This window comes from Eutrema salsugineum, unplaced genomic scaffold, assembly GCF_000478725.1.
Source record: "Eutrema salsugineum unplaced genomic scaffold, Eutsalg1_0 scaffold_8, whole genome shotgun sequence".
Classification (NCBI taxonomy): Eukaryota; Viridiplantae; Streptophyta; class Magnoliopsida; order Brassicales; family Brassicaceae; genus Eutrema; species Eutrema salsugineum.
The window spans coordinates 12,737,972-12,752,146 of record NW_006256414.1 but is presented as its reverse complement, the minus strand read 5'-3'; the positions used below and the strand labels follow the sequence as shown (position 1 = coordinate 12,752,146).

General features: G+C 49.0%; 2 protein-coding genes across 2 annotated transcripts; one reads left to right on the top strand and one right to left on the bottom strand.

The window, feature by feature from the left end:
* The first annotated feature begins 2,027 nt into the window (after positions 1-2,027).
* Positions 2,028-2,564, top strand: LOC112088918 (uncharacterized mitochondrial protein AtMg00860-like). Its single transcript, XM_024159396.1, has one exon. It carries the CDS (start codon positions 2,028-2,030, stop codon positions 2,562-2,564), a length of 537 nt encoding a protein of 178 aa, XP_024015164.1.
* A 9,154-nt stretch (positions 2,565-11,718) lies between these two features.
* Positions 11,719-13,860, bottom strand: LOC112088916. The gene is made up of 3 exons (XM_024159393.1): positions 13,060-13,860; positions 12,407-12,966; positions 11,719-12,199 (listed from the first exon to the last, which is right to left on the bottom strand). Exons 1-3 carry the CDS (start codon positions 13,858-13,860, stop codon positions 11,719-11,721), a joined length of 1,842 nt encoding a protein of 613 aa, XP_024015161.1.
* Positions 13,861-14,175: the final 315 nt, after the last annotated feature.

The following is a 14,175-nucleotide window of genomic DNA, read 5'->3' as shown; positions in this document are numbered from 1 at the left end:
GTCTTAGGAGCCCTAGAAATCGTGTAACCTTAGAGAACCGAATTATTTACTTCATACTTTCATTGTTTTTGCATTAGCTTTTAGGGAGAGAGAAATTTGTTCTCTTGAACCCTTGTTCTTTCTTTTTCAATTTCGGTTTCTATTATACTTCTTAATACTATGTCTTTGATTTCGTTTATTATGTCTGAGTAGTTTTATTGTTGGGATTAAGGGATTTTCGATGGGGATTTATATGTTCGGTGAGGATTCCATTGGCTTTTGAGCTGAATCTTAGAACTTTTTCTTCTGAATTCGTTTTTACTGCATGAGAGTAGCGTCATGAACTACAATCTGATCCAGATGCTTGGTGACACGAAAGTGTTCATCAGGTATCAGATCTAGTTTGTGAATTAGGACGAGTCTTAAACATAATGCATCTCTTCTCTTCCAGGGCCAGAGTGGAAACCTACTGGTCAGGGTTGAGAGAGATAGTTGTCTATGATCACGACAGTGGCGTATTCATACGTCCGTGACTCCAGTTTGAAAAGTTTAAGCTAAGATCTTATCAAATTTCCTCTCTAGCAATGTTTTGAATCGTTCGTACCCCTGAGAAAACTTCCCTGAACCCAACGCCTTCTTCCTTATTGATTTACACCGATTTTTCTTTAAAGCTTTAGTTCAATATTGTCTTTCCTTTTTAGTTCATTTTCATTTAAGCATTAGAATATCCGTTTTTATCATTTTTAGTTATTTTCGTTAAGTTTAGTTATTACGCCATTTAATTCCCGTATTTTCTTTTAAGATTTCGTCTTTACATTTTAAACACACTACCAAACCCCCACAAAACCGTTTTTGTTCTAGACTTCCTTACTTTATACTTATTTCAAAGGTTTTTTGCAGCAAAAGATCCTCCTTCCCCGTGGATTCGATCCCTAAGTACGACAATTGATCAGCTGTGCACTTGCGGCTATTGATTTTAATTAGGGTAAAACTTGACACCCACAACAAGTCACCACCATCACTCTCCTTGGCGGCGGCTCCTTCTTCTGATGCGGCGGCCTCCTCTAGGGTTTCAGCCGAAATCCCTCTCTCTCTCTCTCTAAGTTGTCTAAGTTTCGATCTCCACTCTTTAGAATGACCTAAAGGGGGTATTTATAGCTTCTAGGGTGGTTCTGGACACTTAGGGCTTCAAAAATAACGAGAGGAATTGATCTGGGCTTTAATTAAGTCGTCGGGAAAGTGAACGACCAAAATCTGCGGTCGCGGTGGCTCTACCCGCGGGAAAATGGGTGTTTGCCGCGGTCCCGGCACTTGCTCTCTTCCGGAACTGCATTTTCTGTCATTCTTGCATCGGGAGTATCTGAAGATCTAACCGTTGGATTGTCTCCAAACCAAGTGCATTAGAAAGCTGGTTGGATCCTCTATGTTGTCTCAAATATTGGGGGTGATCAGACGGTGAGAAGGTCTTCATCGCGTGTCATACTTCTGACGGTCTGCATTTATCCAAAATTGCTCATTTGTTCCAAATTGCATATCTTTTGCCCAAGTTTCCTGTAAAGTCTTTTGAAACTCTAAAACATTGAAAACACTTTAAAAACTTTGACAACAGAGTTAAAACACCTGCATAAGATACAATTGTGATCCATAAAAGTGGTCAAAATACGGTGTTATCACCTATCTCGGACAGCACTTGGGTTAGTCCTGTACATGTTGTCACAAAAAAGGGAGAAGTAACTGTTGTTAAAAATGACAAGGATGAAAGATCGCTACATGAACAGTAACGGGACATCGAATGTGCATCGAGCATCGAAAACTGAATGCAGCAACTCAGAATGATCATTTTCCTTTGCTTTTTATTAATCAAATGCTAGAAAGATTAGCATCAGGAATACTACTGCTTTTTAGACGGTTATTCCGAATTTTTCCAAATTCCTATTAGACCAGAAAATCAAGAAAATATGACATTCACCTGTCCATACGGAACTTTTTCCTACCAGCGAATGCCTTTCAGATTGTGTAATGCACCTGCAAGCTTTCAGCGGTGCATGATGTATATTTTCACTGACTTCATCGAAGATTTCATGGAAGTCTTCATGGATGATTTCTCTGTATATGAATCCTCTTTCGACAAATGCTTGGAAAACTTAAGGAAAGTTTTGCAGCGTTGTGAAGACAAGCATCTTTTCCTGAACCGGAAAAAATGTCACTTCATGGTCCGCGAAGGAATTGTGCTTGGACATAAAATATCTGGGAAAGGTTTTGAAGTTGATAAAGCAAAACTTGAAGTCATGATTAGCCTACAACCTCTAACTAATGTGAAGAGAATCCGAAGTTTCTTGGGACATGCCGAATTTTATAGGCGATTCATAAAAGGCTTCTCTGAGATTGCTAGACCTCTTACACGTCTGCTCTGCAAGGAAACGAACTTCGATTTCGATGAAGAGTGCTTGGCAGCGTTTCATAAGATCAAAGACGCTCTTGTTTCTGCTCCAGTTGTGCAGCCGCCCGATTGGGAACAACCATTCGAAATCATGTGTGATGCAAGTGATTTTGCTGTCGGATCTGTTCTTGGTCAGCGGAAATAAAAGAAACTGCATGCAATCTACTATGCGAGTAGAACTCTAGATGAAGCTCAATACAATTATGTGACTACGGAGAAGGAGTTTTTAGCTGTCGTTTTTGCATTTGAAAAGTTTTGATCTTATCTCATGGGGTGTAAGGTCATTGTTCATACTGAACATGCTGCAATCAAGTATCTCATGTCTAAGAAAAATGCCAAACCAACGCTGATCAGAAGGATAATCCTTCTGCAAGAGTTTGATATAAAATTCGAGATCGGAAAGGAGCTGACTATGGAGTAGCAGATCATCTTTCTGGAATTCAAGTGGAAGAGAAACTTCCTTTGAATGATAGTTTGCCAGAAGATAATTTCTATGATATGGATACTATACCTATTACTGTGCAAGAAAAGCCATTGTGTGAGCTAAATCTCGCACAACCAGAAATTTGTTTAAAGAAAACTAAGGGATCGGAAACTTCTAGGGTTTATCGTCAAGAACAGAAAGATCGAAAGAAAGTTTTTCTTGCTGTAAAAGTATTTAGCTCTTATTGCTTAAGGTTGCAAAAAGTTACAGAATGAATTGTGTACATCATCTATTTATACTAATTCTCTGAACCGCCTAGCCGAGAATCTCGGGAGAGATTTTCGGAATATTTCCTTATCGCCTCGTGCGGCTCACCGCCTTTGTATTTCGCCTAGGGTTTTTATGGGCTTCGTCTCTCAAGGCCTTGGTTCGGCTCATCTGAACTTCTCCACGGCTCGGCCCATCTAAACTTCTCCACGGCTCGGCCCATCTAAACTTCTCCACGGCCCGGCACACTTGCCATTTGAGTCGAGACGTGATCTGGTCCACCTCACGAGGCGCGGCTCGGCCCAGGAGTGTTGGAGAGGGGCTTGGCCCATTTCTTGCGATACGGCTCGGCCCATCTCTCTTTCCTCACGGCTCTCCCTACTGGTCTATCTTCACGGCTCTCCCACTTGGTGAGAACGGCTCTCCCACTTGGCGAGAACGGCGTCTCTCACTTGTCTTAGTGAGAACGGCTCTCCCGCTTGTCTTTCTTCCATACTTAGTCATTTTGAGATGGTTTTATCTGTGTGGAGTGAAACCGACCCCAACAGTTAGCCCCCCAGCTCGTCAGTTTCGGAGGCGAGAGTGACGAGGTCCATTACTCCTGACCGTAGGATAAACCATCGAGTCAAGCTGTTATGACGTAAGCCCAGATGAGGTGTTTTGGGAAAGAAGACGCCGAGGCGTTTCCAAGGAGTGCCGAGGTGTTTCAAAAGGGTACCGAAGATGCCGGGGCAAGTTTAAGGACGAGGCGATTTTGTTTGGTAATGATGAGCCGAGGCGATTTGAGAAGGTTATGCCGAGCCGAATAAATGGCGAGGCATTTTGAGAGAAAGTTTGTGCCGAGCCGTTTTGTTAACGACGAGGCGTTTTGAGAGAAAAAGTTAATGTCGAGCCATTTCGTTAATGACGAGGCATTTCAAGAGAAAGAGTTAATGCCGTGCCATTTCGTTAACGACGAGGCGTTTCAAGAGAAAGAGTTAATGCCGTGCCGTTTCGTTAACGACGAGGCATTTACTTTGGTAAGATACCGGATGAAAACTTGGATATCCCAACTGTTGGTCTTCCGAGAGAAGATTCCTGATTTATTGGCGCGTGCGACCGATGCAGTTCGATCTAGCCATTTCACTGCGGATTCCACGCGCTGTTTGGAAGGTTTCCCGAGGTTTACGCGGAATTCACGCGCTTTGGTTTTCCTATAAATGGTTGAGCTCCTTCATTCTTCCTCATTATCTTCAGACTCACTCGTTTTTACTAAAGGTAGCTCTCCCTTCTCTCTTCTTTCTCTCTCTAATTTATTTATTTTCCGGCTAGGGTTTCCGAGGTCTCCGCCGTTCCAGATCTTTTTCCGGTAGAGGCTCGCCGAGTCGTGCTGTAACTCTTGTACAAGTCGTAAATTATGTCGAGCTGCTCGACGATTCGTTGGATTCACTTTTTCATTACGAACCGAGCCGCGTAGATGCCAAGGCGAGAGGTACGGCAGAATCCTCCGAGGCGTCTGTTTCGCCGAGCCCCTCCAATCGTTCATCTGACGAAGCGTCAAACCATGCAAACCCATCAGATGTCGGCTCTCCAGATGGCGAGCCGTCGGTTTCGACGAGCCGTCCCCAGGATCCTGTTCCTGATGAAGACATTAATCACGCCGCACTTAAGGCCGAGGAGGAGGCATTTCCCTTTGACCTTTTTGAGGCGAAGCGTGAATTGGAACGTCTCATGGCGTCCCGAGGCGCTTCCACATCTGGGCGAGGGCCAAGAGTTAAGAGACAAAAACCTGACCCGCCTGGCTCCACGCTTTGCTCCCTTGAGTCGCTCGAGCCGTTGAGGCATCGCTTCGAGATATCCGAGGCGGTGGAATTCGTCGTTCCAGAGAAAAGCGACCGAGCCGACAAGCCTCCAGAGAATCATTTCACTCTGTACGAGGCGTTCTTCGAGCTTTGCTTCCTCTAGTTCCCGATCCCCTGAGTGATCCTCGAATATCTCTGGAAACACGGGATCTCGATTGGGCAAATCATGCCGAGGGGATTACGGCATATGATTGTCATCTTAGTTCGAAGCTTCGAGTGCGGAGTTGATATCGAGCTGAATCACCTGCTGAACTTGCTGGAAATCAGGAAAGCTCAGAAGGGAAATAGATTCTATATTTCCAACAAGGCGAAGCGACGGATCATCGGCGGTTTTCCCAGCAAGGACCAGTGTTTTGGTGAACGAGGCGTCGGTCGGCGAGAATTACGTTCAAAGAACCAAGACCGCTTGGGGACCACTTGGTAGTCGACCCGAAGCTTTGCCTCGGCTCGGAACTATTTTTGGTATCCTCTTCCTTTTCTGAAAATTTTTTCTTTTTTGCTTTGTTTTGCAGTTCGGTGCTTTCTTCCCCCGATTCCCGACGACCTCTTTACTGTTCGAGACTCTCTTTCGGCGCGGAAGGTTAATTGGAGGAAGAATGTCACCCTCAAAAGAGTGGAAAAAGCGCGAGCCATCCTTGCCGGAGTCCCCGTCAGCTCCTCGTCCTCTAGTTCTTCAAGGGATACCCGAGAGAAGATGGTGATAATCGCTCTTAGAGAAGGAAAAGGCGCGAGGCAGAAGAGGCCGCGAGACGAGCAGCCAAGGCGGCTCAGGCGCAGACCGAGGTGGTTCCAGCGCAAACCGAGGCCATCCCTTAACCCGACCCACCGAGCCGGGAAGGAGACGAAATGACCCGAGCCGCAGAAGGCAACACGACCGAGGTGGTCGAGTGAAATGCAGCGCCCGAGGTGGAACCGGGTGAAATTGTTCCCGAGGCATCCGGGGATGATTCGGCGGTGCAGAGCAAAACTCCTTCGAACTCCGCCATTTTAGCCCTCCCGAAGTCGACAAGGCCACCGACTTCAATTGTTCAGAAACACGACCCGAGCCGAAAACGTTCGGCCGCTGACAAGGGGAAGGGCGTTGATGTTCAGAAAGACGAGCCATCCAAGAAGAGGCGGAAGCCGACGCCCGGGGACCCCGCCGTGTGCAAGTTGGTCGTCGACGACCCCGACATCTCCACCGTCATGTTCTCGTGTGTAAATAACGCAAACACGCGTCATCCTCCTCTGGAGAAGTTGAGGAGGCCGAGTTCGTATGGCGCGATGGCGCAGCGCGGTACCAAGGTACGTTCTATTTGCTTTCCTTTACTTTCGTAAATTTTTACTAAGTGATTAACGCGAGCTTGTTCTTTGCAGTTTGTCGCGGCCATTAACGACCTGATGGCCGAGTATGAGGCGGACCTGTCTAAGGTCGAACGTCGCTTGGCCGAGGACCGAAATGAGTCCGCAGCGTCAAAGGCGAAGCTAGAAGAGGCTCAGACCGAAGCCGCGGCGGCAAAGGGGAAACTGGACGAGGCGGTGGCCAGGGTGTCCAAGCTGGAAGAGGAGAAGATCGTTCTGCGCACCAATGTTGACAAGGTCTCCGCCTTGGTCATTCGCCTCGAGGAGGCGAGGAGGGCTAAAAGCGCCGAGGTGGCGATGCTGAAGAGGCGTATCGAGGCCAAGGACGCCTTGTTTGATGCGAAGGTTAAGAGGGCGAAAAAGGAGGCGAGGCGAGAGCTTACGGCGAAGTTTCAGGAACGCCTCGCCAAGGTGGAGGAGGGTTTGGTCAGGCTTGAGAAGGCCAAAAATGATGAGAACGATCTGGGGCAGATCAAGGGCAATCTTGCGATGATTGCCGACCTGAAGAAGTCGGACGCCCCGACGCTTGACGACGAGGAGGCGAAGCTGAAAAGCTGGGAGAGTGAGTATGCCGACGACGAGGCGTACGAGCGTATTGCTTCCGAGATTCGAGGCGAGCTGTATTACTCTCCCGTATCTCCTGACTCAGTCGACACCCCCTTGGCAACGAGCCGCTCGAAGAAACAGCGGCCAACTTAGGCGTCGTAGATCCAAACGGATCGAACGCAGGCACGCCGGTCCTCTCGAACCTCCTCGCCGAGCGTGAAACGCAGTCCACAGCCTGATACTCTCTGCTTTTCCCTGTTTTGTCTTTCACGCTTCTGTACTTAGGATTTTTATCTGTTTTCTGGGTTTACGTAACTCTTTTATGTAACCAGTGCCTGGACGGCTTTATCCACCCGACATTTATTTTTGCTTATGGATATATTCTTTTTTCCTTAGCCGTTTAACGATTTGTGCAAAATATCTGTGAAAACCGTTGGCTTAGAGAAAATTCGCGAGGATGAAAACTGCTGTGTCGAGAATGATTTTGATTGCTTCCTTAACCGAATTCTTCGAAATCGGTAGAAATATGGGCTAAGGGTTGAGTCGTTCAAGGATCTCGTTTGGATTCTTAATTCCGACCTGGGAGTTAGTTTCGTGGAACATCTTTTAGATGATGTTGGAAAAATTTTAAACGATAATGTTCCGGCAAATTTTTGCTGGCAATGCCGAACCGTGTACATGACGAGGCGTTTTCGCTTTGCATGGTGCCGGGCCGTGTAAACGGCGAGGCGTTTTTCTCATAGGGTTGTGCCGAGCCGTGTAAACGACGAGGCATTTTCTCTTTGCATGGTGCCGAGCCATGTAAACGACGAGGCGTTTTTTGCGTGGTGCCGAGGATGATTTTTTACTATGGACCGGCGTTTTCGAGAGGATGAGTATGTTTGTCCGGGTTTCAAGAGTTTACTTCGGTTTTAGAGAAAGCGATGTAGTCTCGACTTATAATCTCGTGTGCGATAGTAAACCATGGCGACCTGATACGTTTTTGGTCTGATATTTGTATTGCGCGCTTAATTTTTATCCGTAGAGGATGTAACTTGCACCCTCGTCCTAGGAAAAGTGGTAAAAGTCCGTTTAGAGAACTTTGTATTTGTTGCCCCGTTGTGGCCAGCAACGAGACGAGGCGTTCGGAGGCTTAGTTTGCCGAACTGAAACTGAGGACTGATTAAGGTCCGAGGTAATCAGGTCATGATGTCATGCCGAAGTGATGAGTGACATAATTTAAAAATCCGAGCTTGTTAAGATAAGTTGCTGATTTAGAGACTCTACAAAGAGGAAACTAGCCGAAGCGATAATAAACAAACTAGAAATCAAAGGTTAAAGTGAAATAAGTAGATGATTAAAAACAAAACTAGGAATGTGCCGAAGTGGCGATGTCCCTAAGTGAGCAATTTAAATTTGTAGAGTTAAAGGGGGTATGTGTATACGTACCCACCCCCCCCCCCCCTTTTTAGGAGGGGGGACAGCTGAACCCGTCCGAGGACGGGCTGCCTACGTACCTTTTGCAGGGATCAAGCCATCCCGTAGTTCATGCTGGTCGTGCTGTATCCTTAGTGATAGTATTTCTTCAGATGCATTGCGTTCCATGATCTTGGAATCGCCTCGTCAGCTAGTGTCGCGAGTTCGTAGACTCCTGGACGAACCACTTTTGTGACCTTGTAAGGACCTTCCCAATTTGCTCCGAGCTTTCCTGCATTCTTCTCGGCAGTGTTTTGGACGACCTTTCGGAGGACGAGCTCCCCTGCTTTGAATCTTCGACTACGAACGTTTTTTTTGTAGTATCTCGCCGTCGCTTGTTGATAGTTCTGGATTCGAATTAAGGCTTGGTCGCACTTTTCGTTGATTAGGTCGAGCTCATCTAGCATCATTAAGTGGTTCAAGCCCTCCTGTCCTGGTAGAAGTCTTCGTCGAATACTTAGAAAATCCACCTAGGGGGGAATTACGCACTCCGATCCGTAGACCAAAGCGAATGGAGTTTCCCTGGTGGCTCGACGCGGAGTTGTCCGATGAGACCAAAGGACTCCTTCGAGTTCGTCTGTCCACCGTCCCTTCTTGGCGTCGAGCCTCTTTTTCAGACCGTCGAGGATCGTCTTGTTGGCTGCTTCGGCTTGTCCGTTCCCTTGAGGGTATCTTGGCGTAGATTTGCTAAGGCGGATTTTCCACTTCTCGCAGAAGGCTTCGAAGCGTGTTGAGATGAACTGGGATCCATTGTCGGTGACTATCTCGTAGGGGACCCCGTGTCGGCAGATGATATTTTCCAGACGAAGTGTTCGACTTGAACATCCTTTATGCTTGCGTAGGAATCGGCTTCGACCCACTTGGAGAAGTAATCCGTGAGGACGAGCAGAAAACGCTTCTGCTTCGAGCGATGTAGAGGTCCGACGATGTCCATCGACCACATCATGAACGGATAAGGTGATGAAATTGACGAGAGCAACTCGGTAGGTTGATGAGTTGTTGGAGCGTGCCGCTGACACTTCTCGCACTTCCCTGTAAATTTCTCGCAGTCTTTGACCATCGTAGGCCAAAAGTAGCCGTGCCGTTTAATCTTGATAGCGAGCTACCTACCGCTGGAATGGTTCCCACACGCGCCGCTGTGCACCTCGTGCATGATTTTTCTTGCCTCCTGTCCTTCGACGCATGTCATGAGAGGCCCTGAAAATCTCCATTTAAACACCTCGCCATCGACGAGGACATACCGCGCAGCCTGAGCTTTTTGTTTGCGGGCTTCCCATTTATCGGTTGGCACCTCTCCATCGGCGATATACACTCGGATAGCTCCGAGCCATTCTTTGTCGCAGCCATACTCCGGCTCGGCCGGTGAGGCGTCTTCATTCATAGGAACGGCTTCGTCGTCCTCTGGTTCTTGTTCAGGAGGATTTATCAGCCGAACTCCTTCCACCTCTTCGATGCTAGGACGTTCGATGAATTCGACTGGGATCGTTCATCGGAGGTCTGGGTCCGAGGTCGAAGCGAGTGCTGCCAAGGCGTCGGCCGAGGTGTTTTCTCCTCGGGGAATGCGAGTGAGTTCGAACTCATCGAATTTTTGCACCAACTCTCGGACCACTTTGAGGTAAGCCCATTCGTTCATCCTTTGCCTCGTATTCTCCGTTGAACTGACATGCTACGAGCTGTGAATCGCAAAAGGTTCTTATCTTTTAAACTCCGATTCCCTGCGCTAGTCGTATGCCGGCGATCAGTGCTTCGTATTCTGCCTCGTTGTTCGAGGCGTGGAAGTTCAGGCGAAAAGACTGCTCCAATATTTCTCCGGTGGGAGAGGTGAGGCGGATTCCTATTCCCGAGCCGTGTTTTGACGACGAACCGTCGACGTGCAGCGTCCACACTTCGTCTAGAGTCGGCTCGTTTGTTGCTTCGGCGGGAAGTTCAGTGAGGAAATCTGCGAGCACCTGTGACTTTGCAGACGACCTGTTCCGATACTCGATGTCGTATTTGCTTAGCTCTATGGCCCACTTGGCGAGCCGACCGGATTGGCTAGGACTGTATAAGATCGAGTGCAGCGGAAGCATAGCGAGCACAACAATCGAATGTGATTGAAAGTAAGGGCGCAGTTTCCGAGCCGAGACTACGACGGCTAGGGCGACCTTCTCGATCTGGGGGTAGCGAGTCTCGACGTCGGTCAATGTCTGGCTGATGTAGAAAATGGGCTTTTGTTCGGATCGTTCTTCTCTGATAAGCACTCCGCTTACAGCTGTGGCAGACACTGCGATGTAGAGGAAGAGCGGCTCTCCTTCGACTGGTTTTGCTAAGATTGGTGGGCTCGCCAGATAGTTCTTCAATTCCTGGAAAGACGTCTCACATCGTTCGTCCCACTCAAATTTTTTGTTTCCTCGGAGGGTGTCGTAGAAGGGCAGGCATTTGTCTGTGGAACGAGAAATAAACCTGTTTAGCGCGGCGACTCTTCCTGTGAGCCTCTGCACTTCGCGCTTCGTCCTTGGAGAGGGCATCTCGATTAAAGCCTTGATCTACTTGGGTTTTGCTTCTATGCCTCGGTGAGTTACCAGATAGCCGAGGAATTCTCCCGAGGTGACCGCGAACCTGCACTTCGCCGGGTTTAGTTTCATGTTGTGCTTGTTCAATTGTTCGAAGCGTTCCCGTAGATGCGCGACGTGGTCTTCCTCCTTGAGTGATTTGACTAACATTTCGTCGATGTATACTTCCATGGTTTTTCCGAGCTGAGCCGCGAATATTTTATTGACGAGCCGTTGATACGTTGCTCCTGCGTTCTTGAGCCCGAACGGCATGACTTTGTAGCAGTATATCCCGCGATCAGTTATGAATGCCGTTTTTTCTCGATCATCCGGATGCATTAGGATCTGATTGTAGCCGGAGAACGCGTCCATAAATGTTAACAGTCTATTCCCTGCAGTGGCTTCGACGAGCCGGTCGATGTGTGGCAAGGGAAAGCTGTCTTTTGGGCACGCCTTGTTGAGGTCGGTGAAATCCACACATACTCGCCACTTGCTGTTCTTCTTCTTCACGACCACCGGATTTGCGAGCCAGTCCGGATATTTGGCATCGGCGATTGATCCTACTTTTAGTAACCTTTCGACTTCGTCGTTAACTGCTTTAGCTCGTTCGGGGCCGAGCTTCCTTCTTTTCTGCTTTACTGGTTTAAAGGTCGGATCCACATTCAGCTCGTGACAGGTCACGTCGATGCTTATGCCTGGCATGTCTTCTGCTGTCCAGGCGAAAGTGTTGATGTTTTCCTTGAGGAGGGAAAGGAGTTCGCTTCTCAGAGGCTCTTCCAATTTTGTTCCTATTTCGACGCATCGCTCCGGGCGCGCCTCATCTATACACATCGAGTCCACTGTGTCGCATACTGGCTCGACACGTGTTTCGCGGCTCTCCGCGATCTGTAATTGCTATAAGAGTTTCGAGAGCTCGTTCGCGGGCTCTCGGTCTGTCTTCATCTTTTTACGGTCGATGTCTGCTCGTGCGTCAGTGACGGGGTTCCTTAGCTTGTGCTCGGCTAGGCAGCACGTTCGTGACTCCTTCTGACTCCCCCAGATCGTTTTAATACCTGGTGGGGTTGGGAATTTGAGGCAGAGATGATAGGTAGAGGGTACCGCCCTCATCCCGTTGATCCATGGAGTTCCCATGATCACATTGTATATTGCTGGGTGATCGGTGACACAAAATGCGACGATCTTAGTGACTCCGCCAGCTACCACAAGAAGCCTCATCGTTCCCATAGTCATCGTCGTTTCTCCTGAAAATCCGGTTAGAGGTTTGGGGATTGCTTCCACCTCGGAGAGGTCGATTCCCATTCTTCTGAGTGTTTCCCTGAAGATGACGTTCACTGAGCTTCCAGTATCGATGAGCACCCTCGCTACGTCATGATCCCTGATCGTTAACTCAATCACCAACGGATTGTTATGAGGTCGATCGATTCCTACCGTTTCCTCCTCGGCGATGGAGATCACTGTGTTTGGGATGTCGGTTGGTTCTGTCCAATTCTCCTTCGCTTCGGCTCGGCGCTGATAGGCTTTGATGGAGGACACGGTATCTTGGTAGTATTGGGATCCACCCATGATCATATTGATCCTTTGCCTCGGCTCGGGTCGCTCTTCAGGTTCGCCTCTCCTATCGCGTTTGGGGTTATCGCCTCGTCGGGGAGGATTCGCGGGTTCCGCCGCGCCGCTCGGCTCGGCTCTCTCTTGTTGTTCGTTAGGAACGAGGTCTTTGAGGCTGACCGCGTTTTGGAGCTCTCCCGCTGCCATCTTTGCTGCGAGCTTTGCTCCTAAAGTTCGGCATTGAGCCGTTGAATGCCCGTAGGTCTGGTGATACTCGCAGAAAGCCTTCTCGTCGTAGTTGGCGGACTTTCTCATCCAAGTGTTGTTGCGCGGCTCTCCTCTTCCGCGTCCAGTGCCTATCTGGTAGTTATGGGCGCCTCCGCTTCTAGGTTCATCCGAGCCCTGCGTTGATGTGTTGCTCGATGGGTTGCCCTTCTTCGCGGGGCGCAGCAAAATTGAGCTTTGGATTGCTGCTTTCGTTGCTTCGTACTGCTCGTCCAAGTTTTTAATTTCCTCCTCGTTAACGACGAAGTCTGATGATCGGTGCAAAGTGTCTTGAATTGTTTGCGGCGTGTTGAGAGCCATCTCACGTCGGAACTCGGATTTGTACCACAAAGATCGTTTCAGAGCCTTGAGCGCAGCCTTGTCGCTTATCCCTTCTATTTTGGATACGACTGCCTTGAATCTTGCCATGTAATCCCGAAGCGGTTCGTTTGGTCCTTGGGATAGTGTCCACAGATCGGCATCAGATGTTCCTCTGTCCATAAACATCGAGTATTGCTTAAGGAACAAGGCGGAGAGCTGTTGAAAATTGCCGATTGAATTTCGTTCCTGCCTTGAAAACCACTCGAGTGCGGCTCCCTTGAGATGCTCCACGAAAAGCAGGCAGTATCCGGCGTCTACTTCGCGCTCGGTGAGTTTAGCGGCGTTCTTTGTGAAGGCTTGTCCCATTGCTATCCGAAACGCTGTGATGTGTGCTTTCGGGTCGGTTGTTCCTTCGTAGAATGGGATTCTCACCTTCCCCAGCTCGGGAATCCTGGCCTCCGTGATTCTTGCAGTGAATGGGGTTCTCTGAGTTTCTTCAAGCATTCGATCGATTTCAGGCGCGGCGCTTGTCGCGTTGTGCACTTGGGATTTCATGGCGCGTATTTCAGCTACTGTCCGAGCCATCGAGGCTCCCAGCTCTTTGAGTTCGAGAGTTTGTGCGTGAGTCATTCCCTTTGATTGGGGGGCGGGGGGTCGCTCCCGCTCCTCTCTCCTTGGCTCGTCTTCGCGCTCTGTCTGCTCGATCCATTGGAGGTTTTCTTCCTCCTCGGTTGGATTGTCGCCGCGGGTCGGATCGGAGACTTTGTCAGTTCGGATGCCGTTTAGTGCCGAGGCGAGCTCTTCTTTACTTCTTCGGCGATCGAGCCGGTTTGTTGCAGATCCGTGGTTCCGTCGTTCTGCTGGGCGTCTACGTCGATCGCATCGTTTTCTTCTTCGCCGGCTCATCGCCTCGAGTTTCGGTGGAGAGGGGGCGGCTCGGTCATGTTGACTCGGGTCGCCGCGGGGGTCTGTTCGTTGAGGAGACGAGACATTGGAGGAGCCGAGGGGTTTCTTGCACCGCTCCCTGAGGCTTCTGCATGTGTCGAGAAATCGAAGCGTCTCCGGATTCCATCCATCGGGTCGGGAATTCCGGCTCTCCAAGTTGGGTGCAGTCGCTCAACCGCCATCGCGTCGAGCCTCTCCGTAATCGCCTCGTTTCTTTTATCCTGTTCGTTGATTTTCTTCATCAATGCAGCCATCATGTTTCGCATCTCCTCTTGG